The 24,309-nt window shown below is 37.9% G+C and overlaps 1 protein-coding gene across 1 annotated transcript in view; it reads left to right on the top strand.

Moving 5' to 3' along the window:
• Positions 1-23,187, top strand: part of SDCCAG8 (serologically defined colon cancer antigen 8) — a gene marked incomplete at its 3' end in the record, with an annotated part of 318,486 nt that extends 295,299 nt beyond the window's left edge. The window contains exons 14-16 of the mRNA XM_006871153.1: positions 5,172-5,299; positions 7,438-7,546; positions 23,056-23,187. Of these exons, the coding sequence (XP_006871215.1) occupies positions 5,172-5,299; positions 7,438-7,546; positions 23,056-23,187 (369 nt within the window). The remainder of the gene's footprint in view (positions 1-5,171; positions 5,300-7,437; positions 7,547-23,055) is intronic.
• Positions 23,188-24,309: the final 1,122 nt, after the last annotated feature.

The following is a 24,309-nucleotide window of genomic DNA, read 5'->3' as shown; positions in this document are numbered from 1 at the left end:
ACTTTCCATTGTGAATTGAGTGAAGGTTTACAGTCAAAATCATCAGCTTTACATTCAGCAACTTGTACACTTTGGTTCATCTCAGTGATTACAATCCCCTCCTTGCAACAACAGTTATCCTACTTCCTCCCTGTGACTCCCCATTTACATCTTTATATTTCACAAATGAACAAAGAGAAATATTTGATATACACATACAAAACAAAACATATATATTCATTTAAATGTCTAAAGGGCACATTCTGCCAACCAGCTTCCTGCCTGAAGACATAGTTTTTCCCAATCCATGGTCTAGAGCCTGTTAACTGCTGTCTCTCCATGCCACCACCTCTGCCACTGTCTCTGCTGTCACTAATAGGTAGGGACCACACATTTCACTCATACTCTTCCTTCTTTATGGGGGTGGGATCATCTGTTCCTGAAATGAAAGATTAACTATCCCCCCCTTTTAGTTACACATCTTTTACAATTACAATATGACCATCACTATTAATCCTGCTAACAATTACTGACAATTGAGTCATAAATTGTATCACTGTCATCTCCTATCGCTTTTCACCAGATCCATCTGGAAAAGATGGAAATTATTCAGTGGAGATTCTAATTTATAATCCTCATTCTGAAAGAAACCACACACATGAAAGTTTGTAAGCCAGCCACATCATGACTTTACAGCCCTTTGCCCATTTTTGATAGCCAATGTCTAGATTTCTCACCCCTATCAACCAACCCAGTATACTGAAAAAACAAGGTTGTTCCTTGATAAGATGAATGCTTTCATTCCAGTTGGAATTTTGAGTCACTGCACTCATAAGCTAAAGTCTAGTTCATCGAATTGTAGCAATTTCCACGTACTCACAGTATCAAACATCATTATCTTCCTGGCTTGAGTTTTGGTCAACTAGCCATCCAAGCTAAGATAAATGGGCACTAGCTGCAAGTTTGGTAGTTCACGCAACCTCCCTGCACTTCAGACCAGCTGGCCACTTCATTCTCAGCCCTAGCCTCCAGGGGTTAGGTCATTGATCATGGAGTTCACACATCTTCCTAAACTTCAGACCAGCCAGCCCTTCCTTTTCTATCACTAATCTCAGAATCAACTGCTGTCAATTGAACATAGTCAAACTCAGTCCATGTCTTCATTGCTACGTTTCTCCTACTTCCACTCACAAGTAGACCCAGTTGATCACTGGTGAACATACTAGACTGCTCTTAGGTTCCCTTTAAGTTTCAGTCCTAGAAGGGGTTTTTCTCTGATGGGCTGGCTTTTCTTGCCTTGATGCCTATAAAACAAATAGCTTGCTTGAAATTTAAACAGCCAAATGGCTTGATTTTTTTCTTACAGGTCTTTCTTTCAGTAAGAATCCTTTGTTCTCTCAGCAGTCCTGGGTTGGTCTGCATGTCTTTTCAAGTGGGAATGTCCCAGCTCAGAAGGTCCTGGGTGGGGCTCAGGATTCCACCTAAGGTTGGCCATTTTTAATCCCTCACTAGTGTGGCACTGTAGGATAAGCACTGAACTGTGAACTACAAGGTGAGCAGTTCAAACCCACTAACTGCTCCTTGGAAACCCTGTACAGTGCTGCTATGAGTCAGAATCAACTTGGTAGTACTTAACAACAACAACAAGTACAACTAAACTGTGGGGAATAAAAATGGCCACTGTAGGGATAATACTAAGCCCCACCCAGAACCTTCTGGGTTGGGACATTCCCACTAGACTGTAGGAGTCCTGGTGTGGTGCCATAGGATAAGCACTTGATTTCAAGGTTGGTTTGAAACTCACCAACTGCTCCTCAGAAACTCTAGACAGCATTGCTGTGAGTCAGAACTGCCTCCACAGTACTTAATACCAACAATAACAACTAGACTGTAAGCTTCATAAGTGCATTACTTTATCTTCATTTGCCCCAGTGCATAGCAGAATCTTACAAAACAGAGTTATGAAAATATAAAGTGAGCTTACTGGCTGGGACTTTTCTCTTTGTTGGATACTTATCAAAACCAAACCAAACTAACTGCCACTGAGTTAATTCTGACTCCCAGTGAGGAGATTTCTGAGATTACAAATCTTTATGGGTGCAAACACCTTCATCTTTTTCCTGGGCAGTGGTTGATGGGTTTGAACTACCAAACTTGGAGTTAGCAGCCGAATCCCTAACCCTTGAATACCTAAGTGGTTTTTTTTTTTTGTTTTGTCTTATTAGTTCTTTCAATCCACTATTGTATTTCCTCTATAGTATTATAAAATGGATTTCCCCAAATCAAGATCCTATAAATCCCACTTTTGCCTTTAAATCACTCACTATGATACCTTTGAGGAGATTTCTAATTCTCTGTGGCTGTCAGTTTTCTTCATTACAAAGTTAAATTAAACAAATGTGATGGTCTCTTTTATTCTAACATTCAGAGTGATCCTAAAAGGTCTATTAAGTGAAAAAAAACCTGCAAGAGAAAAGGACCACTTAGTAGGAAAGGGGCCACAATGAGGTAGGAAAGCAAGAATACATCATGGTTTTAAGCAATGAAAAATAAAATGTGTTATTTCTTAAATTGAGTGAAAATTGGTGAAGGATTCAAGAAACTTAATTTGATGTCAAGTGAACAGTTATTGATAGACAGTTATTTTATGGAGAACATATATGGCAGCAATTCTTTCCCTATAATAAACTTTGTTGCTATTAAATGCTTCGAGTCTATTCTGACTCATCAGGGCTCTGTGTAGGGTTTCTGAGAATTGGCTGGTGGGATTGAATCGCTGAACTTGCAGTTAGTAGTTCTATAGCACCACATGTGATAATGTTAGGGTGTCAGTGATTGGACGCCTTTTCAGTCTAAAGATTGATGGTGAGATTGCCAATCCCTTTATGTAGGGGAACCATGAATCCGACTTTATGACTGTTTTCTCCGTGTAATTATTAATAGTATCTCCTTCACCCTCAAATGGGTGTTAGGTTAGGACAGTGGATTAAATGGCCACCTGATTTGGGGGTTCTTGGAGCTCCAGGTCTTCCGTCCTAGATTTCCTGCTCTAGCTAGGGGTTTAATTTGGAGATGGTTTCTCAGTTAAAGATTCTATCGGTTTCTTCTTTAATCATACTCCTTTGGCAGCCTGGTCTCCAGCTAGTAAAAACCATTAAAGCTACTTTCTTCTAAGTATCCTTCTTTTCTAAAGTGTCTGCAATGGTTTTTGTGTTTGTGTAAAACACTTGAGCAGATTCCCCACCTTCACTTCAAGACTTCATTCTGCCTTTCTCTGCCAGCAGCCCCCCATGGCAAAGGTATAAGGCCATATCTTCATCAGATATTTACTGTCCTCTTCCTATATGACAAATTCTGAGCTAGGTTCAGGGTATAGAAAGACAAAGATGACAAAAGCCTACTGATATATATACAATCCAGTAACAAAAAGGTGAGTGATATTATTTGAGTAGCATGTTCACAGTATTTATTGAGGTCACTGAGGTAAGATTAGTTCATTTAGGAAGGAGAGAAATGAGAGACGGTGAATTTTGAGGTCGGCTTTATGGGAATAGTATATACCGTGCCGAGAGGCAAAAGGAAGAAGCAACAGCATGTCCAACAGACCTGTGGCCAGACAAAACATGGTGTGACTGCAGAGGCAAAAAGTGGCCTAATAGGATTATGTGCAATATATTAGTTTGGAACTGAGTTTGAGGCAAGACCTTGGACCACATCCAAGGAGGTGTTGTTCTTAGCAGTAACAGAGGGACCTTATTTCACATTTAGTAAGGCCCCCTGATGATTTCATTTGAGCAAGGTGTGGGTGTATTTTCATTCTGTAATTTTATACTACAACATCACTACATGCATTGACCAATTTCAATACTGACTTTCCTTATGTTGCTTTATAATTAGAAGCCAGTGAATTGAAGTTCCTCAGCGGTACATATACTAGTAGTGATAGCTTTATGGAATTGTTTATTTTTCATTTGGCAAAGACTAAGCAGTAAATATCTCAATTAGTAAACTAAAGCAGCATGAATGAGAAATGCCCACAAGGAGATCAGGAGTTAGAAATAACTGAGTCAGGTAATTGAAGAAAGTTCTCATATCACTTAACCATCTTTAGAGTATACAGAGCCAAACAAAAGTATATGTGCACAGTGCTGCTATGTGATGAGCCCTTTGGATCCCTCAGTGCAAAATGCATGTTTTCATAAAACACAGTATCAGAACCACAGTGCTGCTAGTGATGAGCCCTTTGGATCCCTCAGGTTCTTAGGAAGTTTCTTTCTTTAGGAGTCACTGTGATTGGCTATTGATCCAATGGGATGGGGTCTGTATTATATTACAGTGGCATGGATGTTGTCTCTGACTATGGAAGCTTTTTAAATCCAGCAATTTGTTTTGCTGTGACCTAAAAGGAATTTTATTATGAAGTACAGGGGAAGTTATTAATTTTTATACTTATTTTACTTTTCATGTTTTATGGTCTAATGTCTGAATAGATTTAATGAAAACATGCATTTTGCACTGCAGAGTCATTGACATGCTTCTATAGCTAGTCTCCTACATTATATTGATGAAATTTCATTTTAATTTGGAATGTCTTCAAATCTTAGGTTTGGTGTATTGAGTTATGCTTTAAACTCTTTTGGAAATATTGACCATTCAGTAGATAGTAGATTGCAAAATAGATATGTAAATGGCTACCGAAGAAAGGTGTTGTTGTTGTTGTTATGTGTTGTGGAGTCGGTTCCAACTCATAGTGACCCTGCATGGCGTTTCTGAGGCTGTAAATCTTTACGGGAGCAGAAAGCCTCATCTTTCTCCCGTGAAACAGCTGGTAGTTTTGAACTGATGACCTTGTGGTTCGCAGCCCAATTCATAACCACTATACTACCAGAACTCCTTTGCCTTTCCCAAGTTAGCCAAAAAAAATGGTTACTTGTTTTTTAATGTTATAAATGACCATTATTTTGGTTTTTTAAATTTTCAAAGTTGTGTCCTGTTGTCCTTTGGAATTTTGTATTTAACATGGTATGAAAATGTTATTTGAATTTCCGCTCTGAAACAGGCCTATGAAAAGATGGTTGCCTTCTTATTCTTAACCTTTTACTACATCTCAGCTCTCTATGGCCTGTAGGGGATACGATGAGGGTTGCGTACCTGCAGGATACAGTTCTGTACATCTCCTTTCTGTTTTGTAGGCTGGAAAAAGATAGCATTCAGCAGAGCTTTAGCAACGAAGCAAAGGCCCAAGCCCTTCAGGCCCAGCAAAGAGAGCAGGAGCTGACACAGAAGATACAGCAAATGGAGGCCCAGCATGACAAAACTGGTAGGTGGTAGGGAAAGATTAGAGCCTGGGCACTCGCTCACAAGCCAGGCCCACGCCTTACTGTGAAATGACATCAGGAACACCTGTAACCTTTGGCTGGCCGAAGGGAGCAGATGCTAACTACACCGGAGATTCCGAATTACATATTAGTTAGCGTTTAAAAGAGAAAATGGAAAGTATTGCCCACTGTCTGTTGATTTCAGAGTGCTGCTCTCACATCTGTTGCACCATCTGGATTATGAGTTTATTTACCTGTGTTCAAGAAACGTAAAGCTGAGAGAGACCACAACAAAGTAGAAAAACAAAGGGCTTATTTTTGGCTGCGTTTTCAGGCACACATGTTATATAAAGAAAATAGCATCAGAAGCTCTGCGGGAAATGCTCTGAGCTTACAGTTAGAGTCTCCTGAATAGCATTGAACAGTTCCCACAGTACACACATTATAGCTACTCTAAAAGCCTAATGAGTTTGCTTCAGCATCCAAACTGGAGAAAAGCTTTAGCCATTAATCGGTTCTTAATTCACTGTCGCAGCTGGATGTAATTCAGTGGCTCTAAATTGATATGTTCCTTTATTTAATCTTTGCAGCTTCGAACATTTTTAGCATTTGTATGATTTCCCCACCTCCCCCACCCCAATCTAGAATGATGTTTAATCCTTTGCATTCTTCAAGTTCTCACAACTGCTGTTAAAATTCACTAATACAAGGCATTGACCACAGCTGGCAGCTTGGCTAAAAATTGCCATCTTTCATCACATTGGCGCGATTCTGCAGACGGAGTTGGCCAGTAACTCTTTACCTTTAATTTGAAAGTAAAATGCACTTTGAAAATAGGCAGCTTGATTTGTTCAGTCGGAGCATTTTGTAGCTCCTTTCACTTTTGAGTTGTGTGTTCACAGACAGTGTTAGTCAAAACAATACAGTGTCAGTCATTATAATTCCACACCACATACTCCAAGCCGATTGTACTATTAAAACAAAAGTTTAATTGGTCCTGTCTCTTCCAGAAAAATGTTGCTTAATTTTAGTGCCTTGATTTATTTTGCTTTGTATGCTATATGCTTTTTGTCAATCATTAACTAATATTGAAAAGAAAGGGCTTTCTTTAACCTGACACTTAAAGGACATAGTCACATGGTTTAATGTGTACCATATCTGATGACAGTAAAAAAGTGATCTCTTATACCATAAGTGAAAAATCGCTAATGTAAAATTTATTAAATAATCTGTTCCCTTATAAAGAGCTAAACATGCTGTATCGACTCATAGAATTCCCTCCAGAATTTTCAGTGGAGATTTTCTTCTAACAGCCTTTGGCTGGAAGAAATGAAAATTTACCAGACTTAGTGTTTCTCCACTAAAAAGGAAAGGAGGAGATTATAGAATACACTATTGTTTGTCCTCACTGCTGACAGGATCCCAATGATCAAAGAGTCTTAGACAAAGTCTCTGAGTGCTGTAGATAAGAGTACTTAACAATTAAAACCACCTAAGAACACGAAAAACATCACTCTCCAGTTTTTTTGACCAAATCTTCATTGCAGCTCATGCTGCTGACAATGAATTCAGCCTAAGGAAAATTACTCATCTCACCTTCATAATTACAGAAGTATATTGCAAGATGGAGAGAGTGAAATATGTGAGCACATATGAAACACAAAGCATGGATTACAAAGTAGAAGAGAGTTCCTCAGTGATTTTAAATTATCTGGTTTCGTTCTGTTGTACATAGGGTCGCTATGAGTCGGTACCGACCGACTCCATGGCACTTAACAACAGCATTCATTTAAAAAATTGTTTATAGTAATTTTATGAAATTATGTTTATAGTAGCTTACATATTATAAAGATGTAAGTATCTATGACTCCACTTGAGGTATTTGACAGTTTGTTAAAAAGTTACACCAACCTGGTATGATCAAAAATGTTTCTGGTGTGTGTTTATCAGAAAACTATATGTCTCACAAGATGTAGTGTCTTGCCCGAGGGGAAATTCTTGGACTTAGGACATTTAAGTAAGTTAGTGACTTATAGGAAATGTATAATGGTCTTCATGCTTTTACCAGTCTAAAATTGAAGCACTGTACAACTATAACCATAAATAACTTATATTGGTGGGGGTTTATTGTTATTTCTAGAAAATGAACAGTATTCATTGCTGACCTCTCAGAATACATTTTTGACAAAGTTAAAAGAAGAATGCTGTACATTAGCCAAGAAACTGGAACAAATATCTCAAAAAAGCAGGTAGGTAATATTTATACAACTTAACTCTTTGCATAAATAGTATAGTTTTTTTTTTCTTTAAAAATCATATTTCCACTCCTTTATGGTTTTAATGTCAAAATTAAGTATATGTCAGCATCAGTTTTCTGTGTAAATATTTTCTTTGTATGGATATTTTCTTAATTGCCCATACAAACATCTTGATTTTTTTTCATGATTATATATGCATATTATTAAATAACTTCTTTAATATTTATCATTGCAAACTATAAAATCTGAGAAAACAGTGATCAATTTGTCAAGTATTCTAACAAGGAAGGTAGATAAATCAGTCAAGCACTTTTAAAAATCTTGTGCTGATACAATTACCCCATTTTTATCTATTACCACAGTTCTCAGTAAACACACAGAAGCTATCTTTAGGTTAAATGAGAATAAACAAAATATGTATACAGTTGACTTTCATATCCATGGGGTCTGCATCCTCAGATTCAATCAACTGCAGATCAAAATATTCTGGGGGCAAAAAAAACAAGGTGTCAAAGCAATTCAAAGCAAACAAAGGCTAAAAGAGAGTGCAAAATGCTATTTACAGTGTATCTCTGCATTGTATTCAACATTATGAGTAATCTGGAGATGATTTAAAGTATAAAGGATTTAAAGTGTGGAGATTATATGCAAATACTATGTTATTTTATATAATGGGCAGGAATTTTGGTATCCTCAAATCCATTAATTGGGATCTTAGTGAATTTTTCTCTGAGTATATTCTTGTTAAATTGTCTTAATAAATAAATTATTTTATATTCTAAAGTGTGAGGCCTTGAGTTCTCAGCTCTGATAATAACTTGATAGCCTTGAGCAATCATGTTCTGTTCAGACTACCGTTTCCTGTTTCACAAATGAATGATATTGGACAGAACCACTTTGAATTGAATTGTAAAAAGCAACATCACATTACATGAGCATCTGATGGGAAAATAATCTCTACATCTGCACTTCTGCCTTTTTCAGAAACTTACTTAGATCTACACAGAATAAACAATATGGCTCCTCAACAAACTACTGATTTCTGAATCTCATTCAGGAAGATTTTCTAGGAGGGTCAGGCTGTATCTGATCACTCTGCGCTCTCTCATGGATTCCTGCATCAACAGCTGTTTTAGCTGATGGAGTCCTCATCCCTAGCTCTTCTGGAAAATTGGAGGGATTGTGAGTCCGATTCTTTCTGCTCACAGAAAGGCAAAGGTTCCTCTAACCTGCCAGAAAGTGCTTCAACACACACACATTCTTATAAGATACTAAATGAATATGTTGTTGGGTGAGAGGAAAACTCTGGGTGTTAAAACACCCTGAGCTGTTTAGGAAATTTGACAAGAAAACTTTTGTTTTTTGGTCATGAGAGAGTCCTTCATAAAACACCAACAGTAGTTATTCCTGACAAGAAATATTTTATTGGCCTCACATAGATACAAAAGGAAGTAATTTGTTAGTAACAAATAAACACATCATACTGTTTTATTTCGGGGAAAATTTCTTTGATTTGGGGTTTATAATATTATATATACTTTAAGATTGGCTTGTGACAAGAAAGGTTAGGAAAGATGAGGAAGGGGTGGAAATGGGAAACACAGGGAGGAAGTGGAACGAGTGCTATTACATGGGGGGAGTGCAATCAATGACATGGCATGGAACAATGGCATGACATGTATGAGCTGTTGAATGGAAGACTGATTTGTTTTGTAAACCGTCACTCAGTTCACAATGAAAAGTTAACAAATAACAACAACCATTGCCTTGTGAATGATTACTAATTCTCTTGCCCTCTAAGAAAAATGAAAGTCTATAAAGAACTGAAGAGTCTAGGTTCCTTAGTATATACTATTTAATTCTTACAACAGCCTGAGACAGGGATTCTTTTCTTTCACAGGTAAAAAACCCAAACTCAGGATATTTAAATAACTGGCAAGTAACAGAGCTGGAATACTAACCTAGGTTATTTCTCGTTTCAAAGCCTCTGGTTTTTCTTACAGTAATTATAATATTTTACATTTACTACTATAGAAAATCCAGGCCAAAGTAGTTATGATTGGAAAGTTTGAGAAAGAAAATTTTAATCTTTAAATTCTTGAGGAGAAATAGGTATAGTTTGCTTGTAGGAGTAAACCTGAACTTCCAGGTTAACCAGATATCATGGTTCATACCAACCTTGCGTCCATTGCCTACGGTGCCACACTAGGCCCTCTTTTTGTTGCTTTAGAGCTATCATCTTACTCTCTAGTCAATGGATGTAGTGACGCTCACCCAGCGTCTCTCCAGCTCTTCTTGAATTTTACTAGTCCAGCTCCTGACCATTACGTGGTAAATTGAAAGTATCCTTCTATGTATGATCCATAGATGGCATTCAATATATATTTATTGAACGAATGATTGACTGAAATGAGTGGATTTAGTATTCATCCTACACCCTGATCTGATGGCGATTTCAGCATATTTTGTGTGTGTTTTAACTGCGGTTTGGGTGAAAGTTCACAGAACAATTATTTTCAATTAAATAATTGATACACATTTTGTTTCATAACATTTGTTACAATTCCCTCAATGTTACAGCATTCTTCCTCAACAAACTGGGCTCCCCATCTCCGTTTGTCCTTCTGAGCTTTGTTTTAGGGGCAATGCTGCCCTTTTGGTCTCATATGGTTGATTATTCTTGATGATCAGCTGGTGTGCAAGAAAGGACATTTGGAAATTGAGAATGCACTAGGTTTGAATCTCACTCTGTAACCTTGTGTATATTTCTTTATCTCTTCAGATCTCAGCTGTTCTATCTTTAAAAAGATTTCTAAAACTGTGTGGGAAGATTGTTGTGAGAATGAAAGAAATACGTATACACAACGTGTGATACAGAGTAGTACTTACTAGCTGTTATTGTTGTCATAAAGGGCATTCTTTTAAGAGTTTTGACTGGTGATTTTGATATCATATCACCAAACTACTGTTGGAAAATATGGATCGAGTTGTGTTTCAGACCAGGCTCTGGCACCTTGTTTTATAAGTACAAGGAATTAAAATAGACATCTGCTATAGCTTTAAAGGAACCCTGGTAGCAGAGTGGGGTACATGTTGGACTATTAACTGCAAGGTCAGCAGTTCGAATCCACCAGCCGCTCCATGGGAGCAAGATGAGGCTTTCTGCTCCTGTAAAGATTTATAGCCTCAGAAACCCTATATAGAGTCACTATGGGTCGGAACTGACTCGACAGCATACCACCACCACTATAGCTTTATAAGTGGATTCGAAACTAAGAACTGGCAAGTGCAAAAACTCAAAAATTACAAGTTGCAACTGTCATTTTAAAAACCTTTAAACTCCATTGATGTTGAGTGGATTGTGACTAACGGCGCCCCCATGTGTTGAGTAGAACTGCTTCATTGTGTTTTCCTTGTCTGTAATCTTCATGGAAGGAGATCACAGTCCTCTATTCCTTGGTGCTGCTGGGTGAGTTCAAACTACCAATCTTTCATTTCATTGTTGTTGTTAAATGTCGGCAAGTCAGTTCCAACTCTGTGACCCTATATAGGATTTCCGAGGCTTTTTAAATCTCAGTAGGAGCAGAAAGCCTCATCTTTCTCTCGTGGAACAGCTGGTAGGCTTGAACCACAGACCTTGCGTTTCAAAGTCCAGTGCTTTTCCTATGGGGTTGAGTGCAAACCACTTGCGTCACCCAGAGACCACACTTTAGAGGTCTAAAATACTTCATGTATGTAAAATGTGGATTTTGTTTGCCTTACAAGAAAGGTAGGATCCACTGTTATTTTAAGATTTTTTTTTTTCATTTAAGTTTTTGTTTGTTTACTCTTAATTTCTTGCCTCATTTCTCTCTGTCTCCTGATATGAAAACTGTGGCATTTTCAATAACTAGTGCAAAATTTAACATTACATTTTAATGTTAACTATAAGCCCTAGACCACAAGGTTGGTTTGAACCACAAGGTCAGTGGTTCAAACTCACCAGCTGCTCCTCAGATGCCCTATATAGGGTCACTATGGGATGGAACCACCTCGACGACACTTAACAACAACAGCAACAACAAATAAAACTTAAGAGTCCTGGTGTGGCACAGTAGGACAAGCACTAGACTGCTAACAACAAGGTTGGTGGTTTAAACCTACCAGCCACTCCTCAGAAACCCTATCCTGGGTCACTATGAGTCGGAACTGAATCAATGGCACTTAACAACATAAAATTTGAAATTATTTTTCAATCTTTAAAAAAAAAAAATTATAAATTTATCAACCATGTAGAATTCCTTTGGGGGTGTGGCTCTGTATATCCTATACCAAACTTTTGAAATATAAAAATTGCCCAAATCTGCTTTGAGGTGTAGAAATCTTGGAATTTTGAATTTTCAGAAGTTTTAACATGAGGAAGCTCAGTATCCAAAAGAATTCTTTAAACCATAGGGATAATTTTTTCTCAGGTTTTCTTCAAGGTACTATAGTAAAACTTTTCATGATAATTGCTGTTAAGTGCTGTGAGTTGGCTCTGACTCAGCAACCCTATATAGGGTTTCTGAAGAGCTGCTGGTGAGTTTGAACCGTTGACCTTGCAGTTCAAACAGACCTTGTAGCCCAGTGCTTTATCCTACAGCACCACATCAGGACTAAATGAGAATAAATGTGCTGACTTTCTTTTGATCAATAATTTAAAACAAAATTTAACTCCCTTAATAGTGACATTTAAGAGTTTTGTGTTATTTTAAATCATGTATAAATAAATGGACTTCTACCATTTCAGATTAGTTTCATTGTTATATGCCTGGTGTGTGGCACTGTGAGTTAATGCACTAGACTGTAGAATCAGTTTGAACTACAAGGTCGGTGGTTCAAGCTCACCAGCCGCTCCTTGGAGACCCTACGCAGGGTCGCTATGGGTTGGAACCTACTCGATGGCATTTAACACCACACACATACACATTTTACTTCCAGTGTGGTATTGTAGGACCAGCACTGGACTGCGAATAACAAGGTTGGCAGTTCAAATCCACCAACTGCTCCTGGGAAATACAGGGTTGTTGAGTCAGAACCAACTCTACAACACTCAACAACAACTATTTTACTCACAGATCTAGTGATTATTTTACTCACAGATCTAGTTATTTGATTATAGCCCATTCAGAAGCTGCCCCCTTGGTTCCCTTGCATTCTTACTCTTTGCCCAGCCTCGTGGTAGGCCAAAATGTTTTGTAATGGGTCCTCTGTGTGCTTGTCCATTGTATGTATTTTCTGAACCATGATCAGTTACCCAATAAGCAAGGTAAGCATGGATTTATTTGTGCTTATTTACTAATCTGTTGTGAATAATTTCACATTTTTTTAGCCATGTCAAGATTCTGCTTCTAGGTGATATGGCTGATATCTATCTCTCTCCTAACCACACAAGCACCTTCCTATAGAATCGAAGTCTCTTTTCAAATCTACAATGTCTGACAGGGTTGGAGTACCGGTAAGCAAGGTAAACAGGGGCTCACTTGCGCATACTGAATAGCAGATTACTAAGTAAGCACAACTGAGCCCTTGCTTGCCTTGCGCAGTGATATAACACCCCTGCTTTTCTCCCCAAATAGACCATAAATTGCATGACGGCAATGACTATTGCTTCTATTGTCTGGAAGCCCTCCGCCATAATTAGCACAGACAATCTCTTCTACACAGGGTGCACCCCACACTGCACACATAGTGGGGTCTGCAACCCCAGGGTTCCCATTTTAAAACTAAAATTGAACTGCTGATTCTTGTATTTTGTATAGCTTGTGTTTTGTTACTATCAGACAAGATAACTAATTCCATTTTGCTTTTAATTGGCACCAAGCAGACAGTCTGGCTGATTTTTGTTGAAACTCACATAAACTTTAGATACCCTTTAATCTGGGTTTCCCTGTGCTCTGAGTGCTTATTACAATGTTGGGTTTGTTTTTAAAGGAGGTAAATGGAGATGTTTAAATATCTTTGGTATAGCTGTGGTTTTTCTTTATCAAAATGAAGGAAGTGTTCCGAGACTCAGGCACTTAAGTTAATCAGTAGTAAAATTGTTGCAGTGCACTTTGCAATGAATGGGATCTAAAACCTGGCCTGCCGAACAGCTTGGAAAGACCAAGCTCTGGTAGCGGGAAGCCCCTGCCAGCTGCGAAGCAGGTCAGGTTTCTGTTGCGTGGTAGCCTCTCAGCACTTGCAAGTTGAAAAGAACACTATATAGTTTATAAGCAGGGTCTAGGTGGCTGTGTTTTTCTTTTCACTTTTCTGTCATTGTCACTTTCTGGGTTGCTAGGCATGTAGATTGATGTCTAACACTGCCCATTGTGTATTTGTGATTTGCGCTTTGTAATTAAGAGGAACAATGGGAGCCCATTGGGTATCGTTATATATAATGGTTGGTTTAATTTGTTTCACTTCTATCTTGTTAATTGTAAATTGATCATTAAGATTTGAATTCTAATCTGTCACCAGGGTTGTGAGTATTGAGGCTAGAGCAATGATCCTGGTTTTAATCACTGATGATGAGAAACAAATTTTATAATTTTGGTACATATTGCAGTTCATATATTTTAACACTGTATTTTATGGTGTTATAAATATTGTTAAATGACTTTTAGTGTAGTTTTACTGTGTGGACTATAATGTATAAATTATATTACTGTTTTGGCAACAGTAGGTATCCAACTGTGTGAGTTTAATTGAAGTAAAGAACACACACCCGGTTGAACTATTTTTTTCCCTTGCATGTTTAGAGGATGTTGGGTTGGGCTACCACACAAATTATATATCCTACAAGAGGACACTGATATTGGCCTCTACTAATTGTTCCAAAATGTCAAACCAGAAATGAAAAGAATAATAATTAAGGTGTCATGTTTTCCCTTAAAAAGCAATTACCATTGTAATTCTAATTACAGTAGTAAAATATTATCTTATAGTTCATGCAAATGCAATTATACAATACAACTGGTATATACAGAGCAAAGCCCATGCTTTTGTATAGCCAGATATTACCTAAATTTTGTATGAAAATAGATTGGAGTCAGTTATGCTCATATATGGCACTAGGATAATCATGCCACAAATGTAATCTCAAAACTAACAGAAAATGTTTTAAGTTTACTCTTTGAACCTTGCAAACTACTATGACTATATATTGTGGCCTCTAGATATGTAAGAGATAATGTCTGTCTACACATACCAAATATTTATTGAACAATGCAAGTTATCAGGCAAATTATCATTGTAATTACAAAGAAATACATATATGCACATGTTATTGTTTTTAAGTGCAGTCAAATTGGTTCCGACTCATAGCAACCCTCTATGGGATTTCCAAGGAGTGGCTGGTGAGTTTGAACCACTGACCATGTGATTCACAACGACCTATACACCTCGTAGGACTTCTGGTGTGGCACTGTGGACCAGCACTAGACTGCGAACCATAAGATTGGCAGTTCAAACCCACCAGTTGCTCCTCAGAAACCCTATATAAGGTCACTATGAGTCAGAACCAACTCAACAGCACTTAACAACAACAACCTATACCTCATGTATCCAGAAATATATGCAAAATTGAAAGAAGATAATTGCAATAACACACTGATAATATGTAATATGTACTTTACAAATCCATCGCTCATCTGTCAGTTTGTCGTACTGTGGTGACTTGTGAGTTGCTATGATTCTGGAAGCTATGCCACGGGTATTTTAAATACCAGCAAGGTCAGCCATGGTAGACAGGTTTCAGATGAGCTTCTAGACAAAGACGGACTCGGAAGAAGGAGAGACAAATTACTTCTAAATATTTAGTCACTGAAAACCTTATGAATAGCAGAGAAACACTGTCAGATATAGTGCCGGAAAATGAGCCCCTCAGGTAGGAAGGCACTCAAAATGCAACTGGGGAAGAGCGGCCTCCTCAAAGTAGAGTGGACCGTAATGACACGAATGGAGTAAAGCCCAAGGGAGTAAAGTCTGTGGGGCCTTCATTAGCCGATGGGGCACAACTCAAAATTAAGAGAAACAGCTGTAAACATCCATTAATGATTGGAACATGGAATGTATGAAGTATGAATCTAGGTAAATTGGACATTGTCAAAAATGAAATGGAAGGTATAAACATCAATAGTGTTAGGCATTAGTGAGCTGAAATGGACTGGTATTGATCATTTTGAATCTGACAACCACATAGTTTACTATGCCGGGAATGACCAATTGAAGAGGAATGGTGTTGCATTCACTGTCAGAAAGAACATATCCAGATCAGTCATGTGGTACAACGCTGTCTGTGATAAGATAATATCCATGTGCGTACAAGGAAGACCAGTTAATATCACTATCATTCAAATTTAGGCACCAACCACTAAAGCCAGTGAGGATGCAATAGAAGAATTCTACGAACTTCTTCAATCTGAAATTGATCAAACATGCAATCAATATGTATTGATCACTACTAGTGATTGGAATGCAAAAGTTGGAAACAAAAAGGAAGGATTAGTAGTTGGAAAATATGGCCTTGGCGATAGAAATGATGCTGGAGATTGCATGATAGAATTATGCAAAACCAATGATTTGTTCATTTCAAATACCTTCTTTAAACAGCATAAGAGACAATTATACACATGGACCTCACCAGATGGAATACACAGAAATCAAATTGACTACATCTGTGGAAAGAGATGGTGGGAAAGCTCCAATTTTATTAGTCAAAACAAGGCCAGGGGCAGATTTTGGAACAGACCATCAATTGCTCCTATGCAAATTCAGACTGAAGCTGAATTTGTCATCAGCACACAGCTCCTCTCCCTCTCTGGATCTAGAGTCCCCAACCACTCTATCTCTCCACATCATCATCTCTGCCTCCATCTCTGGCATCGCTGTTTCTCTGGGTAGGGTTCCGCTCTCCGCTCTTCTTCCTTGATGGTCCCAGGGACCTCAACTCCTGGACTGCAAAGTCAATCAATCCCCCCCTTTTGTTACAAAACGTCTACCTTTATACCTTTACATTTCCAACACTCAAAGTCAGTTTTGATAGCAATTATTTACTATCGTACCACAAGAGTCCTATCCCCTTCTCCTTTAATCAGCCCTGCCCAGACATTTTGGATACTACTACCTTCCCCCATGCCCTCTGGATCTAGGCTCCCTCTTGAAAGCTTGTAAGCCAATCACTTCTTACCTTTGTAGCCTCTCCCCATTTTGTGTAGCCAATGTTCAAGTTGCCTATGAACATTTTTAAGATACCTAATATATACTACTCTACTCACATACTGCACTAAATTCCTCTCCATATATATATATATATACTCATATTGTAATGTGACATTAAAAATAAGTGAGAGCAACCTTGGAACAACAGTGCTCTGTGATAAAGGGATTGAGACATAGTCTGAATGGGTAAAGGAGGGGAGAAAATGTTTAGGGGCTTGACTGTCTTGTGGATATTGGTTTCCCCTTCCTATTATCTGAAAGAGCTGTTAAGTGCCGTCTAGTCGTTTCCAACTCATAGCAACCCTGTATAGCGTTTCTGAGGAGCTATGGTGAGTTTGAACCTTTAACCTTGTGGTAAAAACCGACCTTAAAGTCCAGTGCTTATCCTACAGTACCATACCAGGACTCTGGACAAAGAGTAAGTAGGCAATAAATGTTTGACAATAGTATCAGGTTTTGCTCTGCATTTTATTGAATAATAATAAAATTGAATATTTTATAGATTTTTATGACCATTTATATTCTTCTCCTGGTGTGGCGCTGTAGGATCAGACTGGACTGTGAGCCACAAGGTTAACAGTACAAACCCACCAGCTGTTCTTTGGAAACCCTATACAGGATCGCTAAGAGTCTGAACAAACTAGATGGCACTTAACATCAACAAAAACATTATGAATATCACATATTCTTTATACATGTTTTTTTTTTTAATTGGGATTTTGATGGGGAGGGGTTTTAACACGTATTTAATGATACTTTTAGCTTTTGTTGGTCTTGTTTTTTTTGAACATTTTTCTAGGTGTTTGCATTTTGTATGATTGTGAAATTATTTTAACCAAAATGACTTATTTTTTACTTTAAATTGACTACATGAAAACTGTAAAATTTCAGGAATTATTCAGAAAAGGATAAATAAAGAGAAACCATTCCTAATCCTCTATCCAGAAATAATAAGTTTTAATATTTTGGTATACAGGTAAACATTTTTAATATTTAATTAAATATAGTCTGTGCTGATTTTTTATGTCATTAATAAATAACACCAATAAATAGCTACAACATCAGAATGACACCTTGATATTCTATAATGTAATGTAACCACTTGTCTATTGATAGATTCCTGAATTCGGTTCCAGAGACTTGGTTAAGGAGCAAATTACTTCTAGAAACAATGCTATGATGAACATTCTCATAAAAAACCTATGCTTTTCTATTTCTCTAACTTTTGTATTTTATATTATAAACCTATTTTGACCTTTGTAAGTTTTTCCTTATAAAGTTATAAGAAAAAAAATTTGTTTTGTGTTTTTTCTGTTTATAAAGTACTGGAAAACAGATAAAGTTTCTTCTGCATTTTTTTCCTAATCTGGTTTAAAGATATTTTTTTCTTCTTTTGGAATTTAGTGCATGATGTGATAGGAAAATCTTGGTATTATACTAAATTACCAGGTTCTTATAAGTACTTTTAAAGTCTTTTCTATTGTATGCCATCTTGTAAGGAGTAATATAAATCATTATTAACTCATTTAGACTATTTAAAATATAGGTAAATTCTTAATCATAGCAAACGTAGATTGAGCACTTGATCTGAATTTGAAAATGAGATGATTCATGTCCATGTGTGATCTAGTGAGAAACACAAGGCATAAAACACAACTCAAAGGAATAAATTATAAGCTACTATATGCATAAAGGAGTCCTGGTGTGGTGCTGTGAGTTAATGCATCAGACTGCAAAACCATTTGAACTGCAAGGTTGGCAGTTCAAGCTCACCAGTCGCTCCTCGGAAACCCTGTATAGGGTCGCTATGGGTCAGATCTGACTCGACGGCACTTAACAACAACATATACATAAAGGCTAGAGATAGTTTCAGAAATATGCTAGCATGTTGAGAACTTGAAGATATTAATCAGGGCAGGCTTTGGGACAACACTTGATCCAAGGTATAAACAAAATTAGGAAGGAGGTGAAATAAAGTTACAGATTATTCCAGACAAGTGAAGTAACTTGGTCCTTGGGATGAATGACTGATATGATAAAATATCCTTTGTCTGTGGTGGTGATGTGCCATGGAGTAGATTCTGCCTCATAGCAACCCTGTATAGGGTCTCCAAAGCTATGAATTTTTACAGGAGCAGAAAGCCTCATCTTTCTCCTGCGGAATGGGTGGTAGTTTCGAATTGCTGACCTTGATTCTTAATTATCACCAAGTAACTGTGTTGTTGTTGTTGTTGTTAGGTACCATCGAGTCTGAGTCTGCACCACTCATAATGACCCTATTCACAACAGAATGAAACACTTGACCGCTCCTTTGCCAACCTCACAACCATTGCTAAACCTGAGCCTACTGCTGCAGCCATTGTGCTAATCCATCTTATTGGGGTGGGATCATGCAAATAAGGTAGACAGGACTCTAAGAATAGGATTGGTTAGTTTTGCCCTCCAGCTAAGTTTAAAAGGAGCCATCTCAGAAGCAGAGATGGGAGATCCCAGGACCATCAAGAAGGAAGAGCATGAGTGACACATGAGAGATTCCCTACCTAGAGAAACAGCAATAGCCATACAAGAAGTAAAGGCAAGAGGAAACAGCAGAGGTGGTGACAAGGAGAGACAGAGCAGCTTTAGGCTCTAGACCCATACACTGAGTCCCTGCAGGCAGGAGACTGGCTTGCAGAATGTACCCTTTGGGCATTCACAGCCTTGCTAAAAGAACTTTGTAACACTTGCCTGAGCCAGGCAAAGGTCAAGGGCCCACGTGACTGAGAGGCTGAAGACAACAGTGAGGCTTGCTTGCAGTATGGAAGATAAGAGGCATTCCTGACTGGAGACCTGCTGCATCCTGAGTTGGTTTTGATCCTAATTGTGCCCTGTTCTCTTCCCTAATAAACCCTATAATAGTAAGTATTGTGAGTTCTATGTGGCCACTGCAATGTATTCTCAAACCCAGACACGAAGCAGAGAGTGCCTTGGGAGGAATGGTTGATGTCAGAATAGGTAGGGCAAAGAAGGTTGTAGGGTGGAAGCATATCTGACCTCCACTTCAGAGTTGGCCTTGAGCTGATTTTAAGTGTGATTCTCTTTCCCTCTTTTGGAGTCAGAGGAAGTCAGACATGGATCCCATATGGTTTTTGCAGGGAGGAATCCTTTCTTAGAGAAAACTTTCTTTGACAGAAATAATTGTTCATCAGCAGTCTTAATTTAAAATCAGACAGCAAACCCACAATCACTAGGCTGGAAACTACTTATAATACAAAGAGGTTTTCTTTTTCAACTTTCAGTTCTAACTGACAAAGCAGTGGAGCATGAGGAGGAGATGGTAGCATAGGCACAGTTGAGACTTTAATTAAGAGGACAGAGATCTTTTGATCTTCAAATTTTGAAACTTCAGATAACCATCCAAGACATTGATGGACATCAGCCATCACCAAGGAGATATTTGTGATCCCCAATGAAACATTTGAAGACAGAAAGAAAATGAGGGGAATGGTACTTATCCTAGCAGGGTAGAAGAAAGTGGAAACTGTAACTTCAGTATGTACAGTGGTAGGTACGGGGGATATGTGAAGCAAGCTTATCTGCTCTCAGAATTCCAGAAATATTTAGAAAGTGATGTGGGACATAGAGTTTAAACCAAAGTCTATCTCCACAGCATGCAACCAAGTGACCATCCCTATTTGACCCAGAAGCCTAGAGACTTTCTCTCCAAAGAGAGCAGGTTCTGGCTAAAATAGGGGTGGAAGTTTAGATAGAAGAAGTATATATTCTGTAAGGTGAGATTCCCTGTACTCACTTTCTCTCCACTTTCTAAACTGCTGAGAGCCAGGATTGGACATGACTAGCAGAAAACTAGGGCATCCTTCCCTTGAGAAATAGAAGAGAGAATTACAGATACTGATTTTTGGAATCTCCCATCTGAGAAGGTGGTTTACCACCATACATTAAAAAAAATTTTGTTTGGAAAAAAAAAATTGGGGGAAAAAAACAAAACGGAAAATGTACACAAGTACAAATGCGACCATAATACACCTCATGAGGCAGTAGGATAGCAAGGAGCAATACTTATGTAGTCATTATAATTGTGATATACCCCAAACTGCAACATACTGACAAGACGGAGGTGAAGGACAGGGAACAGGGCAGATAAAAAGAGTTTAACTTCATCTTCCATATTATTGTTGTTAAGTGTTGTTGAATTGATTCCGACTCATAGCAACCCTGTATAGGTTTTCCCAGGCTGTAAATCTTTGCGGGAGCAGAATGCCTCATCTTCTTCCCATGGAGCAGCTGGTGGGCTCAACCCACCAGCCCTGTGGTTCACAACATTCCCCTCTCCCATATTAAGTCAGTGGAAAGATTTTAATTGATAGAAGAGAGGATAGTGGTATGACCATATGCATAAGTATGACTGTAGATAGAAGAAATAGATGAACAAAATTGAAAGCATTTGTTGCTGTTTTACTGGTTTAGGAGTCAGAGGGTAGAGGACTGCTGTTTTAATTTGTACAAAGTTCCATTAAATTAAGAGCTAAGAGCTAGATTTATTGAGAGAATCAACTTTCTGTTATAGAAATTAGGAGAAGGGTTGCTGCTAATTTGGTAATGTGGTGGCTGACCTGTAATGCTGTTGCTGTTACGTGCCTTCAGTCGATTCTCACAGTGACTCTATATAGGGTTTCCAAAGAGCAGCTGGTGGATTTAAACTGCTGGCCTTGTGGTTCTCAGTCCAGTGGTGATCCTACAGTGCCACACCAGGAGGCATCAATAAATATTTGTTAAATGAATGATTGCCTTTAAGAAGAGGTGTTTGTTCTTGAAGATGCCATCTCTATTAGAATCAGATGTAATTTATTGTTTAATATTTAACCAACCCCATTGCCATCGAGTCCCTTTTGATTCATAGTAACACTAGAGGATCGAGTAGAACTGCCTCGTAGGGTTTCCACAGCAGTGATCATCACGGCAGGAGTCAGACTGCCATAGCTTTCTCCTGAAGAATGACTGGTGGGTTCAAACCTCCAACCATTCAGTTAGCAACAGAGCATTTATATCACTGTGCCATCATCTAATATTATATTTTATTTATCTAATAGGATGAATATTGGACTGCTTACCACAAGGTTGGTGCTTCAAACCCACATCTGTGTCTCGGAAACTTTGAGTCGGAACATACTCCACAGCACTTAATAGCAATACTTGTACTTGAATAATTGTTCTCACTTTTCCACCAACTCTTGGACTGCTGAGGGCCAGGGTTGTATATGACAAGCAAGAAACTGGGGAATCCTTCTCTTGACATAGAGTGGTTAGAGATTAAAGAATTACAGATTTTGGAATTTCCCATTGGAAGAGATGGTTTAGCACTCCATCTTGAATCAGACTTAAAGTATTTATTGATGAAGATCAAGGACTACAGCCTTTAATGTGGATTGCACCTCAATGTAAAGAAAACAAAAATCCTCACAAGTGGACCAATAAATAACATCATGATAAATGGAAAGATGACTGAAATTGTCAAAGACTTCATTTTGCTTTAATCCATAGTCAACGCTCATAGAAGCCAGCAATCAAGAAATTAAACGCTGTATTGCAGTCGACAAATCTGCCATAAAAGAACAAAAATGTCACTTTAAAGACTTAGATGTGGCTCACCCAACTCATGGTGTTTTCAATCACCACATATGCATGGGAAAGTTGAACAATGAATCAGGAAGACCATAGAAGAACTGATGTATTTAAATTATGGTGTTGGCAAGGAATGTTGAAAGTACCATGAACTGCCAGAAGAACAAACAAATTTGTCTTGGAGGAAGTACAGTTAGAATGCTCCTTAGAAGCTCAGATGGTGAGACTTCTTCCTTCACGCTTTAGACATATTCTCAGGGAGGACTCAAGTCTCTCGAGAAGGACATCATACTTGGTAAAGTGGAGGGTACATGAAAAAGAGGAAGACCCCAAGCAAGATGGATTGACAGGGCAGCAACAATAGGCTCAAAAAAGATGACAATTGTGAGGATGGCACAGAATTGGGTAGTGTTTCTATCCATTGTGCTGTGAATCAGAATCAACTCAATGGCACCTAACAACAATCCTTGAATCACTACAATTCATATATCCCTCTACCAGACATTTTGTAATTTCTGAAATTTTTTTTTACATAAAATAGTTTTTGTTTATACTGTTATACTTAACCATGGGATTTAGGGTAATGTTAAGGTTATACAATAATATGCTCTAGAAATAAAAACCTTTACATCTATCATTTCCATGTTTTTACCTTCTAGATATGAACTTACTCAGCTCAGTCAAGAAAAAAGGTATACTTATGACAAACTGATCAAGTTACAGAGAAGAAATGATGAATTGGAGGAACAGTGCGTCCAGCATGGGAGGGTACATGAAATAATGAAGCAAAGGTAATACAATACAATATAATATAAAATATAATTTATGAATTATAATCTATCAATAAATTTCTAATTAATCAACAAATTTACCGTGTATGGATATGCTTGGTTCATAAACCAGATGAAAATTGCTGTAGAATAAATAGAATTCAGCTTATTATGCTATTTAAGGTAAGTATGGAAAATCTTAAAGCTTTGGTTTTATGTACTCATACTTCCTTAACTTAGCTTGTTCTTATAATATACACAAAGATGAGCATGTTCCCACTTGACTATTTTCTAAAGACAGAATTAGATTTAATGCAGAATACTGCTAGAGTATTCTGTGTGGCATTGGAGGATCAGCACCTGCATCAATGACCGCAAGGTTGATGACTCAAACATACCAGCTGTTCCTTGGAAATTCTCTATAGGGTCACTGTGAGTCAGAACTGACTCTACAGCGCTTAATAACAACACTTCAGGAATACTATCTACCCTTAAGGTGTAAGTTACTTTTGTAATATCAGGGAGTAATAAAACTTTTCTTTTAGAGATTATTAGGTTTTTGTGCTTTTTATAAGATAAAACATTTCAGATGGGTTACAACACAAAATAATGTAAACATCCATTAATAATCAGAACATGGAGTGTACAAAGTATGAATTTAGGAAAAGTGGAAGTTGTCAAAAATGAAATGGAACACATTAGTGTTAGGCATTTAGTGAGCTGAAATGGACTGGTATTGGCCATTTTGAAGCTGATAGTCTTATCGTTTACTACGCTGGGAATGACAAATTGAAAAGGAATGGCATCACATTCATCATCAAGAATACTTCAAGAATTATTTTGATGTGTAATAATACTGCCTGTGATAGGATAATATCCATACAACTACAAGGAAGACTAGGAGTCCTGCTGTGGCGCTGTAAGACAAAGCACTGGACTACAAGGTTAGTTTGAATGTCAAGGTCGGCAATTCAAAAAACGCACCAGCCACTCCTCGGAAACTTTATACAGGGTCTCTATAAGTCAGAACCAACTTGGTGTCACTTAACAACAATATGTCCAAAGTCTGAGAGATGAAATCTGGCCATCCTGACTTCTAAGGAACATTCTGCCTATACTTCTTCCAACACAGATTTATTTGTT

The sequence above is a fragment of the Chrysochloris asiatica genome, unplaced genomic scaffold, assembly GCF_000296735.1.
Source record: "Chrysochloris asiatica unplaced genomic scaffold, ChrAsi1.0 scaffold00161, whole genome shotgun sequence".
Taxonomy (NCBI): Eukaryota; Metazoa; Chordata; class Mammalia; order Afrosoricida; family Chrysochloridae; genus Chrysochloris; species Chrysochloris asiatica.
The sequence above is the reverse complement of the archived record's forward strand: the minus strand, read 5'-3'. Positions and strand labels throughout refer to the sequence as shown.